The sequence below is a fragment of the Drosophila gunungcola genome, unplaced genomic scaffold, assembly GCF_025200985.1.
Source record: "Drosophila gunungcola strain Sukarami unplaced genomic scaffold, Dgunungcola_SK_2 000001F, whole genome shotgun sequence".
In the NCBI taxonomy this organism is placed as follows: domain Eukaryota; kingdom Metazoa; phylum Arthropoda; class Insecta; order Diptera; family Drosophilidae; genus Drosophila; species Drosophila gunungcola.
In genome coordinates, this window is record NW_026453197.1 from 16,962,704 (window position 1) to 16,986,249 (window position 23,546).

Sequence of the window (23,546 nt, forward strand, 5' to 3'; positions counted from 1 at the left end):
ATCGAACACCCTCTCGCACACACACACACACACACGCACGCTTACTTACGCATACACACGCAACAAGCAGTTCGTTCACTTGCCGGGAACTCTCTTTCCTTCTCCTCATCCTTCTTCTCATTTCCATCCTCACTCTCATCCGCCTCCTGATCCTATCCCCTACTCTATAGGGTACGTCTACCATATACCACGTACCGTCTGCCGTCTGCCGCAACTCCTGCGCGACCATCCGTGGCACAGTGGAAAAATAAACTATCACCAAACTTGGAAAATTTTACGATCTATTAAAATATCTGTATGTCGCCAAAAATGTAAAAGTAATTTACAATCTTCTTTAACAAAATTCAAAGCAGCAATAAAGATAACCTTATAACAAATCTATATTATTAATTTTATAGTTAAATGTAATTAAAATAAAAAGAACACAAGTAATTTTTATATTATAATTTGTAATAATGTTTTACTAGTCGTATACTTAATTTAATTACGTATACCATTCAGTTAAATACATTTACAAAGATTAAAGCTTTTTAAAGATTTTTATTTTAATTTTCGATCATATAAGTATCGAATAGATTTAAATTCTGTATGATAAAATAGTACATTAATCTAAGTTACGACACCTATTCAGTTATTACCAGCGATTATTGTACTTCGCTTATACTTAGCTTACTGTACTCCATTAAAGTGCTATAATTTAATCACAATCAAAAAAGCTATTTTAAGTTTAGCTCCATTTATGACCACTGTGCAAGTGTCACCCTTTAAATATCTGTTAACCCAGCTCTTCTCCCGATAATTGTCTGCCCGTCTGGATGTTATTGTTCACGTTCTCATTCTCTCAGGTGCACGCTACGCTTCAGCGGTGCAGTCATTTTGGCCCTTTGTACACTCTACTTTTTAGCCAGGATAGACAGTTGGCCATTGTACACTAAGAGAAATTCAGAGATCAACATAAAATCGATTATTTCTATGATAATTCATAATATTATGGGTGTCACATAAAACCATTTCGAAAATTTGGACTTTTTTGCAGAATTATTTAAAACAATAACATTTAAAAAAGTTATAGAAATTTATATGTTTCAAATGAATTACCAACAAAAGTCAAGTGGTGTTGCTACTGATAAGTTGCATTATATATTTAATAAATTAAGTTTCTGTAATCCTTTTTATTACTATAATAGAGCATTTTAAATAAATGAAATCAAAAAATGCAAATCATCATTGTTTTATATTATCATATATACATATTATCGAGTTGACAGCAGGAGGAGTCTGACGATTTCATTAGCCTGGCTCGAACTTACATAAGGCCGAAACAGGAGCGGCAGGAAGAAGATGTCTCGACCTCGATGGCGATGACTTTTACTGTCGTTCGAGGTTCATATATATATATGTTTATATATATACCATATTATATATATATAGATGTTTTTGTGTGTGGGCGTCGTCTGCTGGTTTTTCTGTTCGGTGAAAGGGAAAGGTTATTAGACTCGCCCCGTGCAGAATTTTAAATGGTGGGGGCCCAGACATGGGCTGCTCCTTATTGTTATAATAACCTTTCGGTTTTCTGTTTTCACTGTCGACGGAAGTGGGCGTCGGCGGCAGCAGGTGCCGGTGGGCGGGGCGGTGCAATGACAGCGGTCGACGTCGGTCCTCGGTCCTCGGTCCTTGTACCTCGGGCCGAGGGGATTACGAAAGGACTCCCTCTTTCTCACTTTTTTTGGCCGTACGACGAACTCTCGGCCCAGTCAGAGGCTCAGCTTTTTGCCAGGATTTCACGCTTTTTGCGGTAGATTTCGGGCATTGACTCGTCCTGCGAGCGTCGGCAAATGGCGGCCTCAGTTGAATGCACTCGACGAGGTCACAGGACATCGGCCAAACGGGCTCTCGGTCAAAGTCACATGGCCACTTGACCCCAGACCGATAATCGCAGTTAAATTACATTAAACCATTACAGTGACTGATGAAAATAGAATTTGACGGAGGCTTAGCAGGAAGGGGAGTGAGCCGAAGGACCTACGAATGTCAAGAGTCAAAGGTATTTTGGGGTCAATTGAATGACGGCTGATGAAATAAACGAGTGGATCTGGTTATCTTTGAATATCGTGTAACGGTTACATGCAATACTTGAGGTGCCAACTATTTTGATTTATATTAAGAATTTCCCTAAAAGAAAGCTGGTTATTTAATTGAAATAATAAACACATTTAAGCAAGCCATTAATTATTTTAAATGAGAATCTAAACAAAGAAAATATTTTAAATCCAAATGGAGAATGGGAGGATATCTATAAGTTTCAAACTTTCCTTTCGTGCATTTAATTAGGGGAGAGCCCGTTATGGAACTTATTTTTCCTATGACTCATATTAATAAAATCACGAACACATGACATAGTCACAAACAAATCCATTAAATTGATTTTGATCACATAGTTTCCACATATCAAATCAACTTATCTAATTCAATGCAGACACTAAAAAACTGGCTAATCAAATCAGTTATCAACTTGTTGTAGGTCAGTTACCAATTGGTTGCTATCGAATGCAAATAAAAAACTTGTATTATTAATTTAACCAAAACCACTCTCCAAACTGTTATTAAAATAAATTGTATCTTAACAATCAAATATATTTTGTCTAAACTCAACGCTTCATCAATCAAGTCCCCCATTGAAAAAGCCAGTAAATTAGTCAATTAAATGATAACATTATTTTGTAGGTCAGTTACCGGATGGCAGATATCGCTTTACGTTTAAGAATTTTCCTTTTCACATTTGGCGTCTCACAGTCGGACCACGCTTGCTAGCATTTTCCGCCAAAAGTTTCTCCATCCTACTCAGGTTTCCCTCGGCGAGATGCAAAATATTTTTTTAAGAAGAGAAAATGCCAGTGGAAAATTCGCCAAAGATTTTATGAGGTCAAAACTCATTACAAGTTGTGGCGGCGGGATGCCTGATGCTGATGTTGCATAGTGTACACTATACACATACACGTTAGCCCCAATTCAAGCGAGTGGGAAAAAGAAAAGCTGCAGCAAACAGCCCATGACAGTTGCAGTTGCAACTTTCTAATGCGGCAACAGCAACAGCAACGGCGCAACATAGCAACATCGCAACGCTGCAACGCTGCAACTGCAAACGGATGTGGATCGCGGCGAATGCAACGTGGCAGCATTATGTGTGCCAAGATGCACTGCAGCAACATTCAGAAAACAAGAAAATCGAATTTCTCCAACACTGCTGCTTTCCACTGCAAATTACTTAACTATTTTCCCAGTTTTCGCTTTGTCGTGCAATTTGCGAACAGTGGTTGCATGTTGTTGCATATTAGCGGCAGTGAAAAGTTGGTCATGACAATCAAATGGCCAACACCGCGTTGCAATCGAGGGGGAGAGTTTGGCGGTGCCTAAAGGGGGGAGGGGGGAGGAGAGGGTCTTAGCTGCTGGCTTTTCTTCTCTCCTGCCCATAAATACTTATATTTTTCAGCTGTGCCCACTGATGCATTCCGCCTGCAGCCAAACTGCAATTTGGGTGAGCCTCTAGGGTCCCAGTGCAAACCCCTTCCTAACCTTTGCAATCCTCCATTTTGCACGACTTTCTGGGAGAGAGTCCACTTAGTCACAGGGATGACTAACCGACTGGTAGTCGTGGTTCTACCCTAAATTCCCAGAGTGAGTCAGGTCGGTCCTTACCACAAACACATGCAAGTTCTTTACGTTCCTTTGGGCAAAGCCATCGGTCTCATTGAGCGATCTTCATTGGGGGAGAAGCAACACTTTTTTCTAAATTGCTGAACATTCGTATTACTTACATTCACAAATATTTGGGCACTGAAAGAACTTTGTATTATGTTTGTTAATAGTCATAGTAAATAAATAGGTTTTTATTTATTTTTTAATGTTGCAAAGATGATTTGAAAATGATTGCTGATGAGCAGCCCAAATATATTAATAATTTTTAAATCTGTTAAGTATTTTTATAAAATTATTGCAACCCGATCTCGAGCCGGCTAAAATATATACTGCATTGATCGCCTATAAAACCCCTAATTAAATTACTTATTTAATTTAAGGCCCTTATTTCATTTCAAATTATGATTTTTTTATTTTTTTTGGCTAAAGCTATGTTTAAATTGTTTGTTCACTAAGGCGTAGTTTTTTTTAAGTAAATTAATTTTATCTCAAATCATTCAACAAACAGCAAAAATATGTTAATGACAAAAAATGTGTTTAAAAAAATTTCTAGCACTAAAATAAAATTTGTATTTTTGTATAAATAAATAAAAATCTTACAAACAATAAACAGTGAAACCACCTGTGAAAATCTTGATTAAAAATCCTGTCAAATCCGCTTAAGCAGTTGACTAGCTGCTAAAAATAACGAGCAAGATGGCATTTAAACAACTTTAATTGTTAGGCGGGTACTTAATAAAAAAGCCCGCCACTTTTCTGGGATTAAGACTTTCCTTGAGTTGAGATTGAAGTACCGTTAGCCCTTAATTAGAAACCAGTTAACTGATCTATTAACGTTTTTCTTTCAACCCATTTCTATTTATCTATTTGTTTGTCAGCTTGGTTTTTTTTTTGTATGTCTTGTGGGTTGGGTGACGATGATGATGGTGATGGTGAATTTGAGATCTCAATCGAGATCACCGTGCCCCAGTGATCTAATAAACGCCGCATTGTCATTCGCTCCGCTTGGCAAACTTCGTTTGTCACTCAATGCCCAGAGCCCCGAAACTGGGGCACATTCATTAATTTATCGCATGCAAAATGCAAAACAATCCGCAAATATCTAATGCCGCTGGCAGCTGACGTTGCCGTTGCAGTCGGTCGACACACAAAAAAATAGAAAGTTTTTCGCCAAATCGCCTGCTGCAATTTTCTCTTTACAATTTGATTAAATAAAATATTGTGTAAAAGCGACGCCGGCAGAGCAACTTTCCAACTGCAAACTGCAAACTGCCAACTGCAAACTGCAGTTTCGAGCCACGACTTCTAAGTCGGTTACTAGATGCAATAATAATTGCATTTGTCCCACTTTACTTTCACTTGGCGAACGAGCAGCAAGCAACAGAGCAACAGGCAATAAGCAACAAGCCACTAGCAACTAGCAACAACCCACCAGCAACTAGCAACAAAAAGCCGCAGCGCAGGCGTCGACTTTGACTTTGTCTGCCTGTTGCAGCTTTTCCAACTATCCAAGTGTGTGTGTGTGTGTTTGTGTGTTGCATGAAAAGTTGCAACTTTTTCCAGTCGCTTGGTGGAAATTGTTTGCCGTTTGGTTGACTTGCAAAAAGGAAAAGTGGGTCAAGCGCACCATTGTTGTTGATGCTGCCGCTGCTGCTGCTGCTGCTGCTGTTACTTGTTGCATGCCCCCACTTAATTGACAATTGCCTGGCTGCAACACACATTATACGTTTGCCACTTTGGCATTTGATTTATGAAACTGGGTTACCGCTGCTGCTTTCCTTTTTCTCGGTTCAATTTTTATGGTTTTTGCGTTAACATTTCGTCAATTTATTCACTATTATTTAAAGATCTTTATATATTACTCAATAGTACAGCATGGTTTCATCTTAAACATATGTACGACGTTTCCTTTTTACATTGCCTTCAATATACTGTTGTTGTCTGGTTGCTGTACATTAAAAAATTACATTTTAAATCCACGGGGTTTTCGGGTGTTTTCTTTTTTCTTTCACAAACTCATTTAGCCAATTTTCGTTTTGATCGAGTCTGTGCCTAATATTTACATTGATTTTGAATTTCGTAGCGTACTAATGCTCTTGTTTTTCCTCCGCTTTCCTGTTTTTTTTTCTTTTTGGCATCGAAACAATAATTAAAGTATAGAAAGATTAAATATTTAAGTTAAGCAAGGAGGTGTGTGCTTTTTAGAGAACTAACCTAAACTAAAAAGTTTCGTTTTGGCCGAAATGGGGGAAACGAACTCAACCAAGTTGGAGGATTTGGTTTTTCTTTGCTTTAAAGAGTGTGGAAATGATAGTTGATTGAAATTTGGGTGACTTGGTCAACAACAGAGTTAAACATACAAATTTAAAAAAAGATTAATAGTAATAGGTTGGTTATCGTCGATGCAGGATGTTGGATAGGGCGCGTATCTGCTTCTGGAGCTCGGAGTCCATGCGGTACGCCTCCTCCTCGAATATCAGTCGCATCTCCTGCAGAGCGGGCAGTTTGTCCGCCTCCATGTTGAGCAGTTCGCCAAAGAACTTGGTCCACACATGCTTTTTGAGGTAGCGCGGCAGCTTCTGGCGGATGTCCCAGCTGGAGCCCTTCTTCTGCGGCTGCATGTAGTCGCCGAAGAGCATCACATGAACGGTGGCCGCAATGCAAAATAGATCCGTCTCGTAGGACCAACTGCGCCCCTCCTGCATCTCGATGCAGGTGAAGCCGTCCGTTTGCACCACCTTGCGGAACTTGGTGCGCTCCGCGTCCGGAAACAGGGTCATATCGATGGCGCACCCAAAGTCAATCAGTCGCAGCGACGGCAGCGAACTGTCCACATTGGGCACGCGCATCAGCAGGAAGTTGTCCGGCTTTATGTCCGCATGGATGATGTGCTGGCGGTGCAGGTGATCCACGATGTTGCAGATCTGCGCCGAGAAGTGCATCACCAGCGATTCGTGCATCACCTTGGTGGTGGCCTGCCGGATCTTGTTGTTGATGTCCAGCAGCGATCCGAACGGCGAGAACTCTGTGGCTATTAGGCTAGCATTGGGGGCGATGATCGCCGTGGAAATGTCCATCAGGCCGGGCAACACCTCCGGCTCCCTGATGCGTTTCAGCACCTAAAATATGGAAATTTGTATTAATTTTTATTGGCAGTTTGATTATTTATGTCTGCATGTAGCAGAAATAACATATTAGTAACAAGTAACTGTCTAGATATTCCAAATATTTAAATTATCTAGACAGTAGTAAGCATTGACACAATAATAATGAATATAATAAAACAGTCAGTTAATTTTAAGTGGCAAATATAATATGTTGATAAACAAATAAAATACTTTTTGAATAAATAATTATCAATTCATATTTAAGTCCAAACTGACTAGATTTCTTCAGGTAATCCCTAAATATTTGATATTTCTACAAATATAATTGTAGAATGTATAATATTTCTTATTGTCAACAACATTTAAATGTTTTTAATTTATGTCAGCAAAGTTAAAGAATGTACATTTTTTTCAAACAAAACGGCAGTTTTGACATCACTTGCAAAGTGCTCTTTTAATTAAAGTGGTATTCTAAGCAAAGTTAAAACTATGTTAACCGATCCTCACCTGATCACATATGTAAATCTCCCAGGTGTTTGGGGGCTTCTGATACTTGAGCGCCACCACATTGCCGGTGCGCGAATCGGTGGCTTTGTACACCGAGCCGTACGAGCCGCGACCCACCTCCTTGTCGATGTTGAAGGTGACGCCCTCGAGGACGTTCAGCGTGCGCGTGTTGGAGATTTTTGGCAGTGGCGTTTGCACAATCTTATAGCTGGCATGGGCATCGTGATCGCCCGGAAAGTCCAGCTTGGCGAGGAAGGCGCGGCACAGCTCGCTGTTGAACGGATCGATGGCCTCCTTGGCCAAATGGCGGGCAATCGTTTCCTTGGCCTTCGATAGCCGCCTTTCCTGAGCCTCCGTATCGTGCTGGGTGGCAAAGTACGAGTTCTCCTGGAACGTGGAGAAATCGGCCAGTGTGCTGGTGCCATTATTGTTGTTGCTGGTGTTATTGTTGTTGTTGTGCGTTTGTAGGGTCTTATTGACCGGATGGAGGATTTGCTGTTGCGATGAGTCGCGGAAGTTGAGCCTGTCCACGGCCAAAGCCAGAGAGCTATTTGAATTGTCCAAAGCGGTGGCGCTGGAGAACGAGAAGTTGGCATTGTCGTTGAACTGAGCACCCGGCGCCCCCGGAGCAGCCACACTACTCGAGCTGGCCGTGGCCACATCCGCCGCCGAGGAGGCCGAGTTGCTGTTGCTGCAGAGATCCGGCTGGAACTTGCTGCGCTTGACTTTGGTGCGTGCCCGGCGATAGCCATTCGCCTCGCTCTTGGGCGTCGAGGTCTGGCCCAGCATGTAGGGATGGAAGTGGTGGTGCTGGCCGCCACCGTTGCGCTGGCGCTGGATGGGAATGGGAGAAGCGGGCGCAGGTTCCGGCGGCTGAGGATGATGAACGGCTTGCGGCGGTACCTGCTGGATAACCTGATGGTGCTGCTGCTGCTGATGATGCTGCTGCTGCTGCTGATGATGATGATGCTGTTGCTGCTGGTAGACATTCTCAATGGTGTAGGCACTGTAGGTGCTGCTGGGCTCCTTCCTGAACTTGATCTTTATTGAGCGGTTCTCCTGCTCGAAAGTGGTTTGCGCACTGAATTGCACGCCATTGGTGTAGGGTTCGCTGTGCTCCTCCTCCTCCTCTTCGTCGTCCTCCTCCTCCTCCGCCTCATCGGAGTCCTCATCCTCATTACCCGCGGCGCCTTCTTCCTCCTCCTCCTCCTCACCTTCCTCCGCCTCGTTGTCCTCATCCTCCTCGCCCGTATTCTCCGGGCCACTGCTGTTGTTCTGCCGTAGAGAGCTCCATCTACGGCAGTCATGTAGTAGGATGTCTGCGACTCGTAGGAATCATATAGAGTTTGCTGTTGCTGTTCAGCTGGCTGTTCCGCTGGCTTGGCCTTCTGCTCCATCAGCTGCTTGAACTTGCGGGCTAGTATCTCCTCGGGACTGTACTCGATGCCTGCGCCCGGAGGATAGACCAACTGCTTGGCATAGTGGCACACCCGCGAAGGATCATCTGGCTCTTCGAGCGTCAAAGCTGGCTTCCAGGTCTCATGGTTGTTGCGCCCGTAAGCGTGGAAATTGCGCGGCAAACGCAGGCCAGCCACTTCGCTTGTCGCCGGAGGATTTGGCTGAGGCGCAGGATTGCCATTGCCATTGCCATTGTGTTGCAGCTGCTGGGGCTGGGGTTGCTGCTGTTGTGGATGTTGCTGCTGTGCTGTAGGCTGTTGTGGTGGCGGCAACTGTTGCTGCTGGGCAGGTGCATAGTGGGGCTAAAAGGAAAATAGTTGAGTAACAGCTTTGTAAATGTAGTTATAAGGCTTACCTCGGCCACTGGAGCATATTGCTGGACATGGACTGGCGGCTGAGGCGCCGGATGTGGCTCATAGCGCGGCTGCTCCTGGTAGTGTGCCTGCTGATAGGCCAGCGGCTGTTCTGCCGGCTGATGTTGCTGTGGCGCCGCCTGATGTGGCTGTGTGGCTGGATGTTGCTGCGCCTGCGGATGATATTGCTGATAGACATTCTGCTGATATGGCTGGGGACGGTGTTGTGTTGTTGTTGTGGTGGTGGTGGGTAGCTCTGCGGCAGCTGCTGTTGTGCATAGTTCGTTAGTTGCTGCAGTGCATCCGGCTGGGGATGCTGTTGCTGCTGAAGCTGCTGCTGTTGCTGTTGTTGTCGCTGGTGGAACAGCGACCTGGCATAGTTGAACTTTGTGTGGGCATGCTGCAGCTCGGAATTGCTCTGCGCCTTCTCCTGGAAGGCCAAGTTAAAGACCGCCTCCGCATCCTTGAACTCCTCGCGCGACTCATAGTAGGCGGCCCAGCCAATGTAGAAGGCAGCCACCTGGCGACCGGTTCCCCGCTGGAAGAGCACCTGGTAGAAGTGCAATGGATCCGTCTGCATGGCTATGTACTTCAGCCACAGCCGCACCAGACGGGCATCCTGCCGGTAGTAGTCGTTGTGCTCGTAGACCGTCAGACACCGTTCCAGAGTTTCGCGGTACTTGAGTTCCGGATCGCTGTGCGCATGATTCTCGTACCAGCAGATGTAGTTGTACCAGTGATCGAGGGGATCCGGACCCTGGTACAAGGAGATGGCGTGCTCCCACGCCTGCTTGTCCTTCAGGAAGCCGTGCATCTCGTCGGGACTGGCCAGCGGCGGTGCTCCAGCTGCTGCGACTCCTGCACCTGCTCCTCCGGATCCCGATCCCGATCCCTGGCGCATGTACGAGTGCATGGCCATATCTCAGCCGGACGGGGAATCCCCTGATCCCGCCGTGCCGTAATGCAAACAAACGGGAGGCGAGTCTCTCTACTGCGGTTTCTTTGGTCCACTCGGGAAGTCTCGAATTTCGATGAGTAGTGCGCTGCTATCCGTTCGGACTGGATTCGGGTGCACCCACTCAGTTAATCCCGGGCCTTCGTCCGCTGGCACCGGTGACACATGATTTTCCGTTCGGTTTTCCACTAGCTGGCTGCGATCAAAGATATTTTTATTTTTTCCTATTTTTTAGCTTGCAAATGGAATTTATTAGTGCTGCAAAATAATCGATAGCACTATCGGCTGCGCGCTGTTGGCGATGATTACATATGGCTGCTATCGATAGTGCGATAGAAACGTGTTGTTGTGTTTTTAAAACTACGCAATAAATAAAGAAAATTAATTGCTTAGTTATATTTAATTAGTTATAACTTAATTCCAGCTATAATATAGAATGGCTTTTATTATATATTTGAATAAATTGTATAGCTAAAAAGATGAGCAAATAACAAAAAAAACCTATGCAAGCAAAATTTTGTCTGAGCTAAGAAATCTGAAAAATATCTGTTCTTTTTGTAAATCATAGGGAATAAAATCTGAATTAAAAATAAAAACTAAATACTCACGCTTCCAACCCGATAATTGCTAACCGATATGTGCATTAGTCACGCTAGCGCCCGATAGTTCCATCCCTACCCGAAGTTCGCGTACTGGCCACCAGAAGGCGCCACCGTGGTATTACTGCATTATTGTTTTTTTTATCAACTCGCCAGAAATTACGCTATCCCCAAAAAACCGCAAAAGCGCGAGTGTTTATGTTTTTCGTTCCCAAGTGCATATCATAGATTAGTAGAATTAGTAATCCCGCAATTGTTCGGCAGTCCAAAATCACGCGTAATTCCCATTCCCCCCGCCCACGCACGTAGTTTTCGATTATTTTTTTTGTTTTCGACCCCTGACTGCGTCCGTGGATTTCCCCCCCCAAAAAAAAAAAGAAGAAAAAAGAAGAAATTTGTGAACCTCAATCGATTTCACCGGCCGCAAACTGAATCCCCCGGGATACGGATAATGGAGGTATCCGCCGATCCGTACGAGCAGAAGCTCTATCAAATGTTCCGCAGCTGTGAGACGCAATGTGGCCTGCTGGACGAGAAGTCCCTGCTGAAACTCTGCTCACTACTGGAACTGCGGGATCAAGGATCCGCTTTGATCGCCAGTCTGGGCGGCAGCCACCAACTGGGCGTGTCCTTCGCCCAGTTCAAGGAGGCGCTGCTCAACTTTCTCGGATCGGAGTTCGATGGCACGACGTCATCGGGATTTATGGGTGAGACAACATGGGGTCACCTAAACTGGGAATACCCTACGATATAGCTTATGAAGTGTAGTTAATAAGCTATACCCCAAAAGGTTCTCATAAAACAATAACATACGGCTATCTGTAATGGTGATTTAATTACCCTTCAAGCAACATCAGATAATAACAAATTACAGTTATTAAAGATAGTAATTCAATTTTGACAGCGAGTAGGAACCAGAAAATACCTCCCGCTTGGCCACCATTTTTCATCATCTAGTTTGTAGCATGCATACTGCATAGTATAGACCAAAAAAAAACAATTGAAATTCAATACAGGACCTTTATTTTTAAAAAATATGTATTCAATTTAACATAGTTAAAAAAATGATCCCCAAAATCATAGAAAACAGTTGAGTTACCCAGCTTTTAACATATTATTGGATACTTACTTAAGAAATGTATTAATATAAATTTTTTAGACACATTTTTCAATAATATTAACGAAAAAACTACAATTCTGATCCCTTGCAGGTCATATCTAGGATATTCTTATATGCCTTACCAAAGTATTGCGATTAAAATACAATACAAATTGCACTTTACCAGTAAAAATTCATTAAAACTAATAATTGTTTGGCTAGATTGTACCCTCGTGTGATTTATAAATTTGATATAAATTCCATAAAATCAAAAGAGATGTGGTGATCTAAACCAATATTCTTATAGTAGCTTTGCACATACATATGTATAGTATAATTTATTCTACCCGAAAATATGAAGCCAAATTTGCATAAGGAGGCACACTTATGCTGATCAAGGATAACAATATGTTCTTTTGGGCCGCTTCCTTATCTGCTTTAGAAATTTCTAGACAAAACAGGATGCCATAAGGGTACGAATATCATAATCAGTTCGCGGATTAGCGCGTCGACAGCTGACGGTCATAAATGCAAAGATGCAATTGCTAATTTTTTACGACCCACAACTGTTGCTTTTGGCTACCTGATCGTGATCCTGATCCTGTTGTTATCAGGTAGTCGGTGAGGTCCTGCATAAATAGACGACCCATTCATTTGGACAGTTTAGTCTCAATCGAAATGGGAACACGTTTGTATTACCGCCAATCTGGCGGACACACAACAGATCCAATTATTCTGAAGTTAGCCGCTCGCTTTGGTAGTCACCTGAGATCCATACAACTATTTCAATTCTCTACTAACCTATATTTGTTGAATCTTGCAGAGCGTTCGCTGGTGATCACGGATGAGCCCCTGGCCAGCACATACATTGAGAGTCCGCCGGAGTCCTCCGATCGCGAAGTGTCACCCAAACTCATTGTGGGATCCAAGAAATACGGACGTCGGTCCAGGCCGCATCACGGCATCTACGAGCTATCCGTCACGGATTCGGACAACACGGATGAGGATCAGCTGCAGCAGCAGCAGAAGCAGCGGAGTCTCAACGGCTGTGATGAGCTGGGAGTTCAGGTGAGTGGCGATCGTTATGTCACGTACAAAGTGGCCATACAACTTCTGGTTCTGTAAGCGAAAGCAGCAAAGTCAGCAGATTTTGCTTCTGAATCGTAATTACTTAATGCTAGTATAGTAGAAAGTGACTAAGTACGGTAATATTAGGAAAAGGGAATAATAATACATTTTAATGTTTGTTTGGGATTTGTAATTTTATGTTCCCTTTAAATTTGCCTAAATTTCAACATACTTTTATGTTTTAAACAAAAAAAATCTAAAGTTCTTTATAACTACTTAAATTTTATATTCGAGTTATTACTCAAAAGCGAACACTGACACATGGAAGTGTCTAAAATTATGTTAAGATATTTTGTTGTTATTTTTTTTTTACAAAAAACCTAAATAAAAATATTTATTTGTAGAGTCTATACAAAATTAAAAAAAAAAATCTTTTATAAGGCATAATATAAATAATTTGTTGGTTAAATGCCGAAAGAAAACATACATTTCTTTGTACAATCTTGTAATAAATATAAACAAATCGTTTTTAATCAAGAATCTGTATTAAAACTATCTCTTATTATTTATACACAGGTCCAACGTTCATCGTCCCAAAGTGATCTTCCTGGCAGTCGGACGCCTGCGATCCGTCCACACCAGTGGCAGCAAACTGAAGAGATGCGCTTCGCTGCCGGCACGCAGGATTCTTCACTCCAAGATGCACAACACCGCCACGGGAGTGACTTCCTCGCCGACGGCTGCCTCCAAGCTAAAGCAGCTGTCCATCCAGAGCCAGACGCAGCACAACAGCAGCGTGGAATCCCTGGGTAAGTTACCACTCGCGAACAACCACTCCGATTCCCAGTTTAGCCGACCCCATTTTGCCCCTGCCACCCACTGTTGTTGTTAGGCCAAAATGCCCCAATTACGTTTGAAGCAAGAGCAATTACCAATGTAAAACACTTGTTGTCGGTACACACCGTAGGCCATCACCTGGCCACCAATTCCGCACCGTCGTCCGAGCACCGGAGATGCTACCACGGCGGCCGTTGGTCACGTTGCAAAGGTTTGTGCGCTCCCTCGAGCAATTGTCAACATCCCCACACACCCCCACACACACCCACACCCACCGAATACCCCCCACCCCAAGTCATTCGGTATCTAATCGCACCCTATGTAGCCGCACATGTTGATTCGTTCCACTTATAATCACATATACCCCAAAATACCTACCCCTAATCAAACTGGAAATCGTTGATGAAATTAAAACTCAATCAATATATCAACAGTTGTTAGATCCACCATCTACTATACTTGTCTAAATGAATCTTAAATCAAGATTTACGAAACTGTTTTTGTTGTTTTCAAATTGATTGTTGTTTTAAATATATTTAATATATAATTGGTTCAATTATTAAGACAAGCTTTTTTCTCCAAGCAAATTTAGTTTTATCTACCGATTGGTAGGCAGGTTTCCAAAACTTATTTTTTTTTTTCTTTTTTACTTTATAAAATCATTTTTTCTATTTAAATCATGCTTTTGCTGTTCCATTTGGTTAATTTATCATTAGGCCACTAACTCCCTTTTTAAATTTATAAATCGATTAGTCCCAAGCTAGTAAGTAAACTAAGTTTTTAATTACAAAAGTTCTGATTGCTTAGGCTGAAAAAATAGGGAGACTTAAAGAAATCAATATTATTAATTATATTAATGGATAAACTTAAACCATTATATTAATGGATTAACTTAATTAAAAATAGTCAGAAATTTCTTAAATTCTTCTAAAATAAAAATGTAAGTTTTTTTTACATGAATACATTAATATTTTTCTTAAGATTTATGTTTAATACTCTATCCAATAGAGTCATTTATAATTAGGTTAATTAATAAAGGGAAACAGCGAACTTTCGATGCGTTCGCTTCCACCATTGACATCCACATCCACATCCACACCCATTCCCGTTCCCAATTCCAAATCCACACCCTTCTGGTATCTCGGGCTATATAATTTAAATGTGTATATAAACAGAATAGCGAACTTGATATTAACCGACCCACGCTAATTGCTGATTGCCATGACTTGCAGACACCGTGACGCCGCAGCAGCTGGAGACGATCAGTGTGGCCAGCATCATGGAGGCCTGGGAGCTGGCCAGCATTCCCAACAGTCGCACCCTGCTCCACATTCTCGGCTTCGACGAGGACGATGAGGTGAACCTGCAGCAGCTGACCAAGGCGCTGGAGGAGGAGCTGCGGGGACTGGAGGGCGACCAGGAGCAGTCGCACATGCTGCGTGCCTTGGCGGCGCTGCAGGCCACCGAACTGGGTAACTACCGGATGGCCTATCGCCAGCAGCACGAGGAGAACCTCAAGCTGAGGGCCGACAACAAGGCGGCCAACCAGAGGGTGGCTATGCTGGCCGTCGAAGTGGACGAGCGGCATGCCTCGCTGGAGGACAGTTCCAAGCAGCAGGTGCAGCTGCTGGAGCAACGACACGCCAGCATGGTGCGGGAGATGACGCTGCGGATGAGCAATGATCGCGATCACTGGACCAGCATGACGGGCAAGTGGAGGCGCAGCTCAAATCGCTGGAGCAGGAGGAGATCCGTCTGAAAACGGATCTTGAACTGGTGCGCGCGGAGAACTTAGAGCTGGAGACGGAGCAGCAGAAGGCGCACCTTCAACTCACCGAGCTGCTCGAGCAGAACATAAAGCTCAACCAGGAACTGGCCCAAAGGTCGAGCAGCAGCATCTCTGGCACGCCCGACCACAGTCCATTGCGTCCGCGCAGGCACAGCGAGGACAAGGAGGAGGAGATGCTGCAGCTGATGGAGAAGCTGGCCGCCCTGCAAATGGAGAATGCCCAGCTGCGCGACAAGACTGACGAACTGACCATCGAAATCGAGAGCCTGAATGTCGAGTTGATCCGCTCGAAGAGCAAGGGCAAGAAGCAGGAAAAGCTGGAAAAGCAGGAGGATCAGGAGGCGGCTGCCACGGCCACCAAAAGGCGTGGGGATTCGCCGAGCAAAACCCATCTCACCGAGGAGAGTCCGCGGCTGGGAAAACAGCGCAAGTGCACGGAGGGTGAGCAGAGTGATGCCAGCAATAGTGGCGATTGGTTGGCTCTGAATTCCGAGCTGCAGCGAAGTCAAAGCCAGGATGAGGAGCTGATCAAGCTCAAGGAGCGGGTAGCTGAACTGGAAACGGAACTGAAGGCCGCCAAGGAAGGCAGATCTCTCACGCCCGAAGGCCGTTCCAAGGAGCTGGAGGCCAGTCTGGAGCAAATGCAGCGCGCCTACGAAGACTGCGAGGACTACTGGCAGTCGAAGCTCAGCGACGAGCGGCAGATGTTCGAAAAGGAGCGCCAGATCTACGAGGATGAGCAGCACGAGAGCGACAAGAAGTTCACCGAGCTGATGGAGAAGGTGCGCGAGTACGAGGAGCAGTTCAGCAAGGATGGCCGCCTGTCGCCCATCGACGAGCGGGACATGCTGGAGCAGCAGTACACCGAACTGGAGGCAGAGGCGGCCCACTTGCGCTCCACATCCATGCAAATGCTCGAGGAGAAGGCCCAGGAGATCGGTTCGCTCCAGTCCGAGATCGAGGATCTGCGTCAGCGACTGGGTGAGAGTGTGGAGATTCTCACCGGTGCCAGCGAGCTCACCTCGGAATCGGTGGCTCAACTGAGTGCCGAGGCGGGAAAGAGTCCCGCCAGCTCGCCCATCAGCTACCTCTGGCTGCAGAGCACCATCCAGGAGCCAGCGAAGTCCTTCGCTGACGCCAGGGATGAGGCCACCGCCAGTGCCATCGAACTGCTGGGAGGCTCACCATCGCACAAGACAGCCAGCCGGTGAGTATCCATCTCTGTGTGTCCATGGTGTGTGCATCCCCGTGTGTCCTGCGTCCCCCACTAATTTTAATTTTACTTTCATTCAAGAAATCTTTATTAACTTCATTCACCGCACTGTCTACCCTGTATATATGTTTTGCTTTTGTCCCTCACTTCTAACCTGTGCCTAATCTAATCTAAGCTTGTTTAGCCCTTAAGTGTATGTATGTGCTTGTTCAATAAATATAATTTATATTCATAAAGAAATGCCTCCAAATATCGAAATTTTAGAAATAAACAGGAAACTTATTTATCATCTCAATAAAGATCACCAAACAAATTTCTGGTTTTCAGAGTCGGAAATTTAGACTTATAGATTTCGTTTGACTTTTATTTGAAATGTGCTCTGCCAGATTTAGAACAATGCATTTTTTGTGTAAATGTTTTCTTATTTGCCGTATAGAATTGGAACCATAAAAATCGTTGGCTGATCTGATAAAAAAAAAGTTTCACCAAGGTTTTATGGTAAATTTCTTTTATGTCGATTAGTTTTTTTTTACAAATATTTCTCTGAATCGAAATATAAATATAGGAAAGCCTGGTTTAATTTAATTTTAATAAAGGTAGTGTAGAGACTTGAGAGTCTGGTTTTATTCAATCTTAATATTGTGTTTTTTTTTATTTTATATACACTTTTAAATTGACCACAAGAATAAATGATTAAATTGATCAGGAAATTGAATTTTTTGTTATACCAACTTTCCACCTTATGGAAATTATATTCCCCTATGACCTTTCCCTTGTATGATGGTTTTCCATTACTTTGTTTGAACAGCAATAACCTCACCACTTCGGAGACATCCATCTTCAGCACCACACCCTTCGACAGCTCTCCTTCGGGTCCTTCGCCCACCAACAGTGGCACCACGAATGCCGCTCCCTCTGGTCCTGCTCCCATCAGCAAACCGAAGCGGGCACAGAGTCCCCAGCAGATTCCGTCGGAGGGAGAGATCGCCGACTGCGAGACCTCGTCGACGGCATCGAACAAGAGCTTCGAGTCCACCAGTAAAGCGTCTTGCCTTAGCCACGACAAGTGCAGTAGTCCTTCGGCCCTGAAGGAGGAACTGAAGCGTCTCAAGTTCTTTGAGCTCTCCCTCAAGGAGCAGATCAAGGACTTGAGCCTGCAAAGAGATGGTTTGGTCATGGAACTGCATCAGTTGCAGGAGGCGAGACCCGTTCTCGAGAAGGCCTATGCGGTGAGCTGGGAATTAAAGATTTTTTAAGTAGTAATTTATAATTAATATGCCATATATTTACCCTCAGCGAACAACGCACCCAACGCTTCAGCAACGACTGAACCAATTGGAGCTGCGAAATCGCCATCTGCAGAACGTCATCAAGCAGCAGCAGCAGTACACCGAGTCCCTGATGCAGCGTGAGTATAAAACAAGAAAGGAACAACACTTTATATACCCTTAAAGCTATAAAAAAATTAAAATTTATTAAAAAATTACTATATTTTAATTTGTATGCTTATATGTTTACAAATTTTGCGCTGGATTTTTTAATCGTTTTTCTATAAAAGCTATATGATATCCATATCAGTTAACCACCAGATATAGTATCTCGTATATTTTTATAAATCTAAATGTAAGCAAAGCGTCCAAAACTCCTTAATTTTAAGGAAATATCTTATAGTTCCTAGTTTATGGGAAGGTTGCACAGTACAGAATTAAATTATCGATTAGTCCTTAGTTTAAAAAATTGCAAACACTTAAAAAATGTAGTGAACAAATTTAAAAAGAAACCTTATTTTTATAAAATAAACCTTGAATATAATAACAAAAAACTACAAAATTTAAAATTAAATTCTTGTAAAAAGTAAAAAAGTTTACCTATTAATGTAATGATGATCTTATTTACTTTAAGGGTTCGCAAACTTTTGAATGAAACTGTTATACCCCCAGCAAGGGTACAAAATTAAGATTTTGAAAAACGATTCTAAGCAATTTGTGTATTTTACTTTAGAATCCTGGCGCCAGCATCAAGTGGAGCTCAACGATCTGCATAGCCGCATCGAGACGCAGGGTGTTATGCTGGCCGACCAGACGCAGCGTCTGCAGAATGCCGACATCCTGGTGAAGGACCTGTACGTGGAGAACTCTCATCTGACCGCCACAGTGCAGCGGCTGGAGCAGCAGCGGGCGCGGGTGAATCTCATTCACCAGCAGCAGCAGCAGCAACAGCAACAGCAGCAACAGCAGCAGCAGCAGCGACTTGTGGCCGGCGGACTGCCTGGCATGCCTTAGTTTGCCCTTAACGGCAAACGGATATAGTTTATAGTTTCCAAATATACGAAAACAAAAGACAACCTGGGAAGAGGTGCTCAGCATCAGCATCAGCATCAGCAGACATCGAACGTGCACCAATATATAAATACATATATCGTTATGAATGTTTAGACCATGTACAACACCCGGTAGATTAAGTTTGCATACTCGTCGTTTTTGTGAATGAATGTGAACGCATGTTGTTCGACACGCGAATGCACCGCAGCAATAACTAATGTGACTTTGAGCCTAACGTTAACTCTAACTTAAACTCACCCACGCGCAAAAAAAGGAACAATCCACACTAGTGTACCGATTCGTAACACAATTAACTAGTAATCGACTAACTTATATGCGAACGGAGAAACTATTTACAAAAAGCAAGCAAAAAAGTCCCCATATACATATATACAGATAGGTTCGTTCATGTCTAACTGCAATGTTGTCCTTACTAATTGACTACTGAAATAGTTATCGTATATATTAATTATATTAGAAGAAACAGTATTTTAAATTTGTTATGCGTCTGAGTAGGCGAGCACGTTTATCAATGTTTATCACGTGCCCAATCAAATGCATCGGAATTGTTGTTAATTTTATTGGTAGAAGAAATTGAAATGAACGAAACAAATGATCTATGATATTGATATAATACGTAACGACAAAAGACCTGTAAAGCTGTAACCATACACACACGTAAATTTGTATTTAAATTGCGATTTAAGTTAGCCAATACTCTAATACTTTAATATTGCTTTTGTTAAACCCTTTTTCGTCCCAATAACTCGCTCGATTTATATGTAAAGAACCACCTTAATTAAGTTTACTTGCCACTCGGTTCACATTGCTATGTGGTCACCTGTGCTTCAATCAATACTTTCGATCAAAATAGAAGTTTACTTTTTAAAAGTATCAACAAACAATAATACAACAAAAAAAACCAAATATACAATTATTTAAAAAACCAACAGAAGACCAAAAATGGTTGTTTTTTTATTAGTGACTGGGAGCTGTGTTTTAAGAACAGCAATTTTTGAACTTTGGATCGGAACGAAAAGTCAAAATTTAAGTATCTTTATTTAAAATAATTTTTATGGAAAACTTTCGAATAATTTAAAATATTTGAATCTGCTCAAATATATAATGTATAATATAATAGCCTCATAAATAATAGAATTTTTTGACTCTTAGGTTTCCTTTTAAAGTAATTCGTTTGTAACATGAGTGCTGTTAATAATAAGTGTACTTTAGCAGAGAGGAACAATTTTAACAGAAGTTTTCAAGAAATGGAGTGGAACCAGGCTAATTGTGCAAGAACTTGAGTGGAAGTTAACAGTGTGAACGAGCTGGAGAGACTTAACATCGTTAGAGGTGGACACAAATCGATTTTTTGGGTAAATCGATGTAATCGACTGAGGTATCGAAGTTCTTCCACCTCTCATGTTATTTGTGGTGTTAACGAATTCGGAATAAAAAATGCTGTGTTTTTTGTTAGTTTTCGGGGTAAATGTGATCATTGTGCAGTTAAAGTTAACAACTGGTGAGTGGATGTTTTAGTGAAGGAAAAGGAACATGAAACAAATTAAGCTGAAGAGCCGGAAAATGGCAGGATAAAATGTTTTCCATGATGCGCGCCTTTGCATGTGTGTGTGTTTGGTGCACTGCCAGTGCATGTGACTGTGTTTGTATGTGTGCGTGCGGTTTGTTTTGTTATTCGATGCGCAAAATGGAAATATATAATTAAATTAAGCATTTGCCAGCCAAACCATGCTGTAATAAAGGCCCTTAACTGCCACCCCAAAATCGACTTAGAAAAATCATTATATTGCCACACAAGTCTAGTGTTTATACGAGCAAAAATGTTAAGGACACCTTCTGTTCTGTTCATTTGTTTTAACCATATTTTACCAATAATTACAGCGTTTGTTTGTTTAAATAATGAGACTGCACGTGTGGCGGTTTTTGTTTATTAACTTTTGTGTATGTCAAGTTCTAGAGAAATTCGGAAACCTTGCATTCTTATTTCATTAAAAGCAACAGGCTTTTACAGTGCACTTCTAATTGGATTTACTTACCTTTTCTTTGTCCAATTGGCATTCAACAGAAATGGAAGAAATGAATTTCTACAAGTGCATCTGATTTTGTGTTAGTTCTATAAATAATTATTGATAATTACATTGTTTACGGTAGAAACATGTTCGATAACAGCGACGGAACCTCAGTTTGTATTGCATTCTGTTAATGGCGAGGTTTTAAGAATACTTTTGTTTATAATGGACAGTCATTTATTAATTTAATTTGATTGTATATGCCTTAACAAAGATAAAATGGAAACAATGATTTATTATTCAAGGCACTTATATGTTGGTAAAAAAATTGTATATCTCCTAAAAAATTATGTCAGGTAGATAATCAAATAAATCCAATGATGGTTTATTTTACATACTTTTTACTGTATCACGTTCATTGAAAATAAAGAATTTAATGCATAACTACAAATTAGTTGCATACTTTTAGGCTGCTTGGATCCTATGTAAAAAATACAGGGCAGGAAACTTTAGGATTGGTAAACACCGGAAACTATTAGAACAGGTGTGATTGAAGCCCAGAAACCATTTGTTTTAAAACATATTATTATTTAAGTAAATCACCCTTCGATTCTCTTAGACAACATGACTTTAACATTCTGTTGGGTGCGTAGAACTAATCCGTTTTCAAAAGTTAAATCCTTCAACTGAGTGGCGGGCAGCAGTTTAAAATTCCTGATAACCGCTGCCAGGAGTACTTTCATCTCCAGAATGGCAAACTTCTGACCAATGCAATTTCTTTGACCAGCACTAAAAGGCACAAAGGCAAAGGGATGCCTGTTCACCGTGTTCTCCGAGAGGAATCTTTCTGGTTCGAACTGATTTGGGTTTGGGAAGTGACGAGGATCCCTCATTATGTCGTATAAGTGGATGCTGATCTGGGTGTCCTTTGGAAGGATTAAACCATTCACCACACTCTCCTCTACACATTCGCGTCCAATGAAGGGAACCGAGGGAAACATCCTCAGCGATTCCTTGATCACGCACTCCAAATAGACTAATTTGTTGAACTGGAACACAGTGATTTCATCGCTGTCCTCGGGAAGATTTTCCACCTCTTCAAAGCATCGCTTTTGCACATCCTCATGCAGGGCTAACATGAGTAGAGTGAAGATCAAACAGGTGGATGTGGTATCGTATCCCTCAAACATGAAAGTGTTGACCTCGTCGCAGATTCCCTGATGATCGATCTGACCCTCTGCTTCGGCTGCCAAAAGGGTATCCAACATGGCATATCGTTGCTTCTTTCCGAATTCATCCACTTCCCCAAGTTGCTTTTGCTGGAACTGCTGCCTTTTGCGTTCAATAATGCGACTTGAAAAGTCGTGGACAATCCGAAGTTTCTCCGCATGTTTGCGATAGTTTCCAAAAAGGAAAAAGTACCAGTCGTAATACATCAGCGGATTGCAAACGCGTTGTATCAGAACTTCTTCAAAGGCGTAGATGGCTTTTCTGTATTCATTGCCCTCCGACATGTCGTCTAGTTTTACACCCAGGGCGGTTTCTAAAGAAATAATATTTAAAAAATAAAAATATTTTTTAAAGTAGTATTAAAACTTACCGCATATATTATTTAAAGTAAACTGTGGAATAACCTGGTTAAGATCCAACTCGCCGTCTACATTTCTGTCAAGAACTTTGAGGAACTTGTTGCACTCTTCTCTGAAATAAAATTGTGAAATTGTTATAACAAAATCAATTTTTTACGCAGTCACTCACTTAAAAACACACAAAAAAGACTGCAAAATATTAAAGTGAAAAGCAGGCGTCAAAGTCTTCCGTCTAGAATGCCATTTTTGGTCTATAAAAATTAGAAAATGATTATTTAACTTAATGAAACCAGTTTACTTACCTGTGCTGATCAGGAGGCCGTCACCTAAAAACGGCCTGATCAGTTCATAAACCATATTCTTGGTTAATAGTTTGGTGCTCTGGAATATCTCTTCTGCTTCCTCGGCACGCACCACATTATACTCGGGGGCAAACAGAAAATACCACACATAATTCTGACCTTTGGCTTTGGCAGTAGATTCTCGCATGAAGCTAAAAACAGTTGCTGCATTAAGAAATAAGAATTAGTATTTATAGTTTTATATAATGTCACTACTTACCAGGCGTAAAGTTCAGAAGATCCAAGTTGTTGCCGAATCGCGTTTTCCCGGGAATTACAGCCACTTTGCTCTCCAATGGACTGCCATCTTCCGTTCGCACTCGTTTGCATAGTGAAAGAATAAAGTATGTTTTATTTAGTTGTTTTACCCACAACCAAAGGGCCACCAACAAAAATGGAGTTCCCAGCAGAGCGATCCACATTTTGTAGCTATTTTCGACGGGCCAACCGTTCTACATCGAATTTCACAGTCCACTGAGCTTTGGCATAAACTATATCAACAAATGCTGCAATAAAGAAATAGCTTTTGGTTATCAGAGAATGTTATGGTTTGTTTATTTGTTTAAGGTTGTATTGGAAAACAA

General features: G+C 42.2%; 4 protein-coding genes across 4 annotated transcripts in view; 2 read left to right on the forward strand and 2 right to left on the reverse strand.

Moving 5' to 3' along the window:
* Positions 1 to 5,499: 5,499 nt before the first annotated feature.
* LOC128262901 (serine/threonine-protein kinase Warts) lies at positions 5,500 to 10,356 on the reverse strand. The gene is given in 5 exon segments (XM_052997479.1): positions 5,500 to 6,815; positions 7,311 to 8,587; positions 8,590 to 9,070; positions 9,124 to 9,351; positions 9,354 to 10,356. Coding segments are annotated over 5 exon segments (3,399 nt in total). The 5' UTR covers positions 10,041 to 10,356; the 3' UTR covers positions 5,500 to 6,089.
* A 408-nt stretch (positions 10,357 to 10,764) lies between these two features.
* Positions 10,765 to 19,957, forward strand: LOC128262903 (blastoderm-specific protein 25D). Its single transcript, XM_052997480.1, is given in 10 exon segments — positions 10,765 to 11,382; positions 12,598 to 12,842; positions 13,419 to 13,460; positions 13,462 to 13,651; positions 13,810 to 13,890; positions 14,912 to 15,391; positions 15,394 to 16,675; positions 17,490 to 17,910; positions 17,978 to 18,089; positions 18,683 to 19,957. Coding segments are annotated over 10 exon segments (3,390 nt in total). The 5' UTR covers positions 10,765 to 11,126; the 3' UTR covers positions 18,964 to 19,957.
* A 452-nt stretch (positions 19,958 to 20,409) lies between these two features.
* Positions 20,410 to 23,546, forward strand: part of LOC128262909 (bone morphogenetic protein receptor type-1B) — a 59,546-nt gene continuing 56,409 nt past the window's right edge. Inside the window, exon 1 of the mRNA XM_052997488.1 lies at positions 20,410 to 20,524. Coding sequence (XP_052853448.1) covers positions 20,461 to 20,524 — 64 coding nt within the window. The 5' untranslated portion in view covers positions 20,410 to 20,460. The remainder of the gene's footprint in view (positions 20,525 to 23,546) is intronic.
* On the reverse strand, positions 21,617 to 23,433 carry LOC128262912 (probable cytochrome P450 4ac1). Its single transcript, XM_052997493.1, has 5 exons — positions 23,183 to 23,433; positions 22,924 to 23,127; positions 22,791 to 22,872; positions 22,633 to 22,733; positions 21,617 to 22,575 (listed from the first exon to the last, which is right to left on the reverse strand). Exons 1-5 carry the CDS (start codon positions 23,382 to 23,384, stop codon positions 21,632 to 21,634), a joined length of 1,533 nt encoding a protein of 510 aa, XP_052853453.1. The 5' UTR covers positions 23,385 to 23,433; the 3' UTR covers positions 21,617 to 21,631.

What these genes read in the sequence shown, in the direction of transcription:
- LOC128262912 (XM_052997493.1), bottom strand. Translation starts at nt 23,384, where the DNA reads ATGTGGATCGCTCTGCTGGGAACTCCATTTTTGTTGGTGGCCCTTTGG. An exon ending in TCTTTTTTGTGTGTTTTTAA is followed by an intron (nt 22,734 to 22,790) that starts GTGAGTGACTGC and finishes ATTTTATTTCAG; the next exon opens with AGAAGAGTGCAACAAGTTCC. An exon ending in TACTTTAAATAATATATGCG is followed by an intron (nt 22,576 to 22,632) that starts GTAAGTTTTAAT and finishes TTATTTCTTTAG; the next exon opens with AAACCGCCCTGGGTGTAAAA.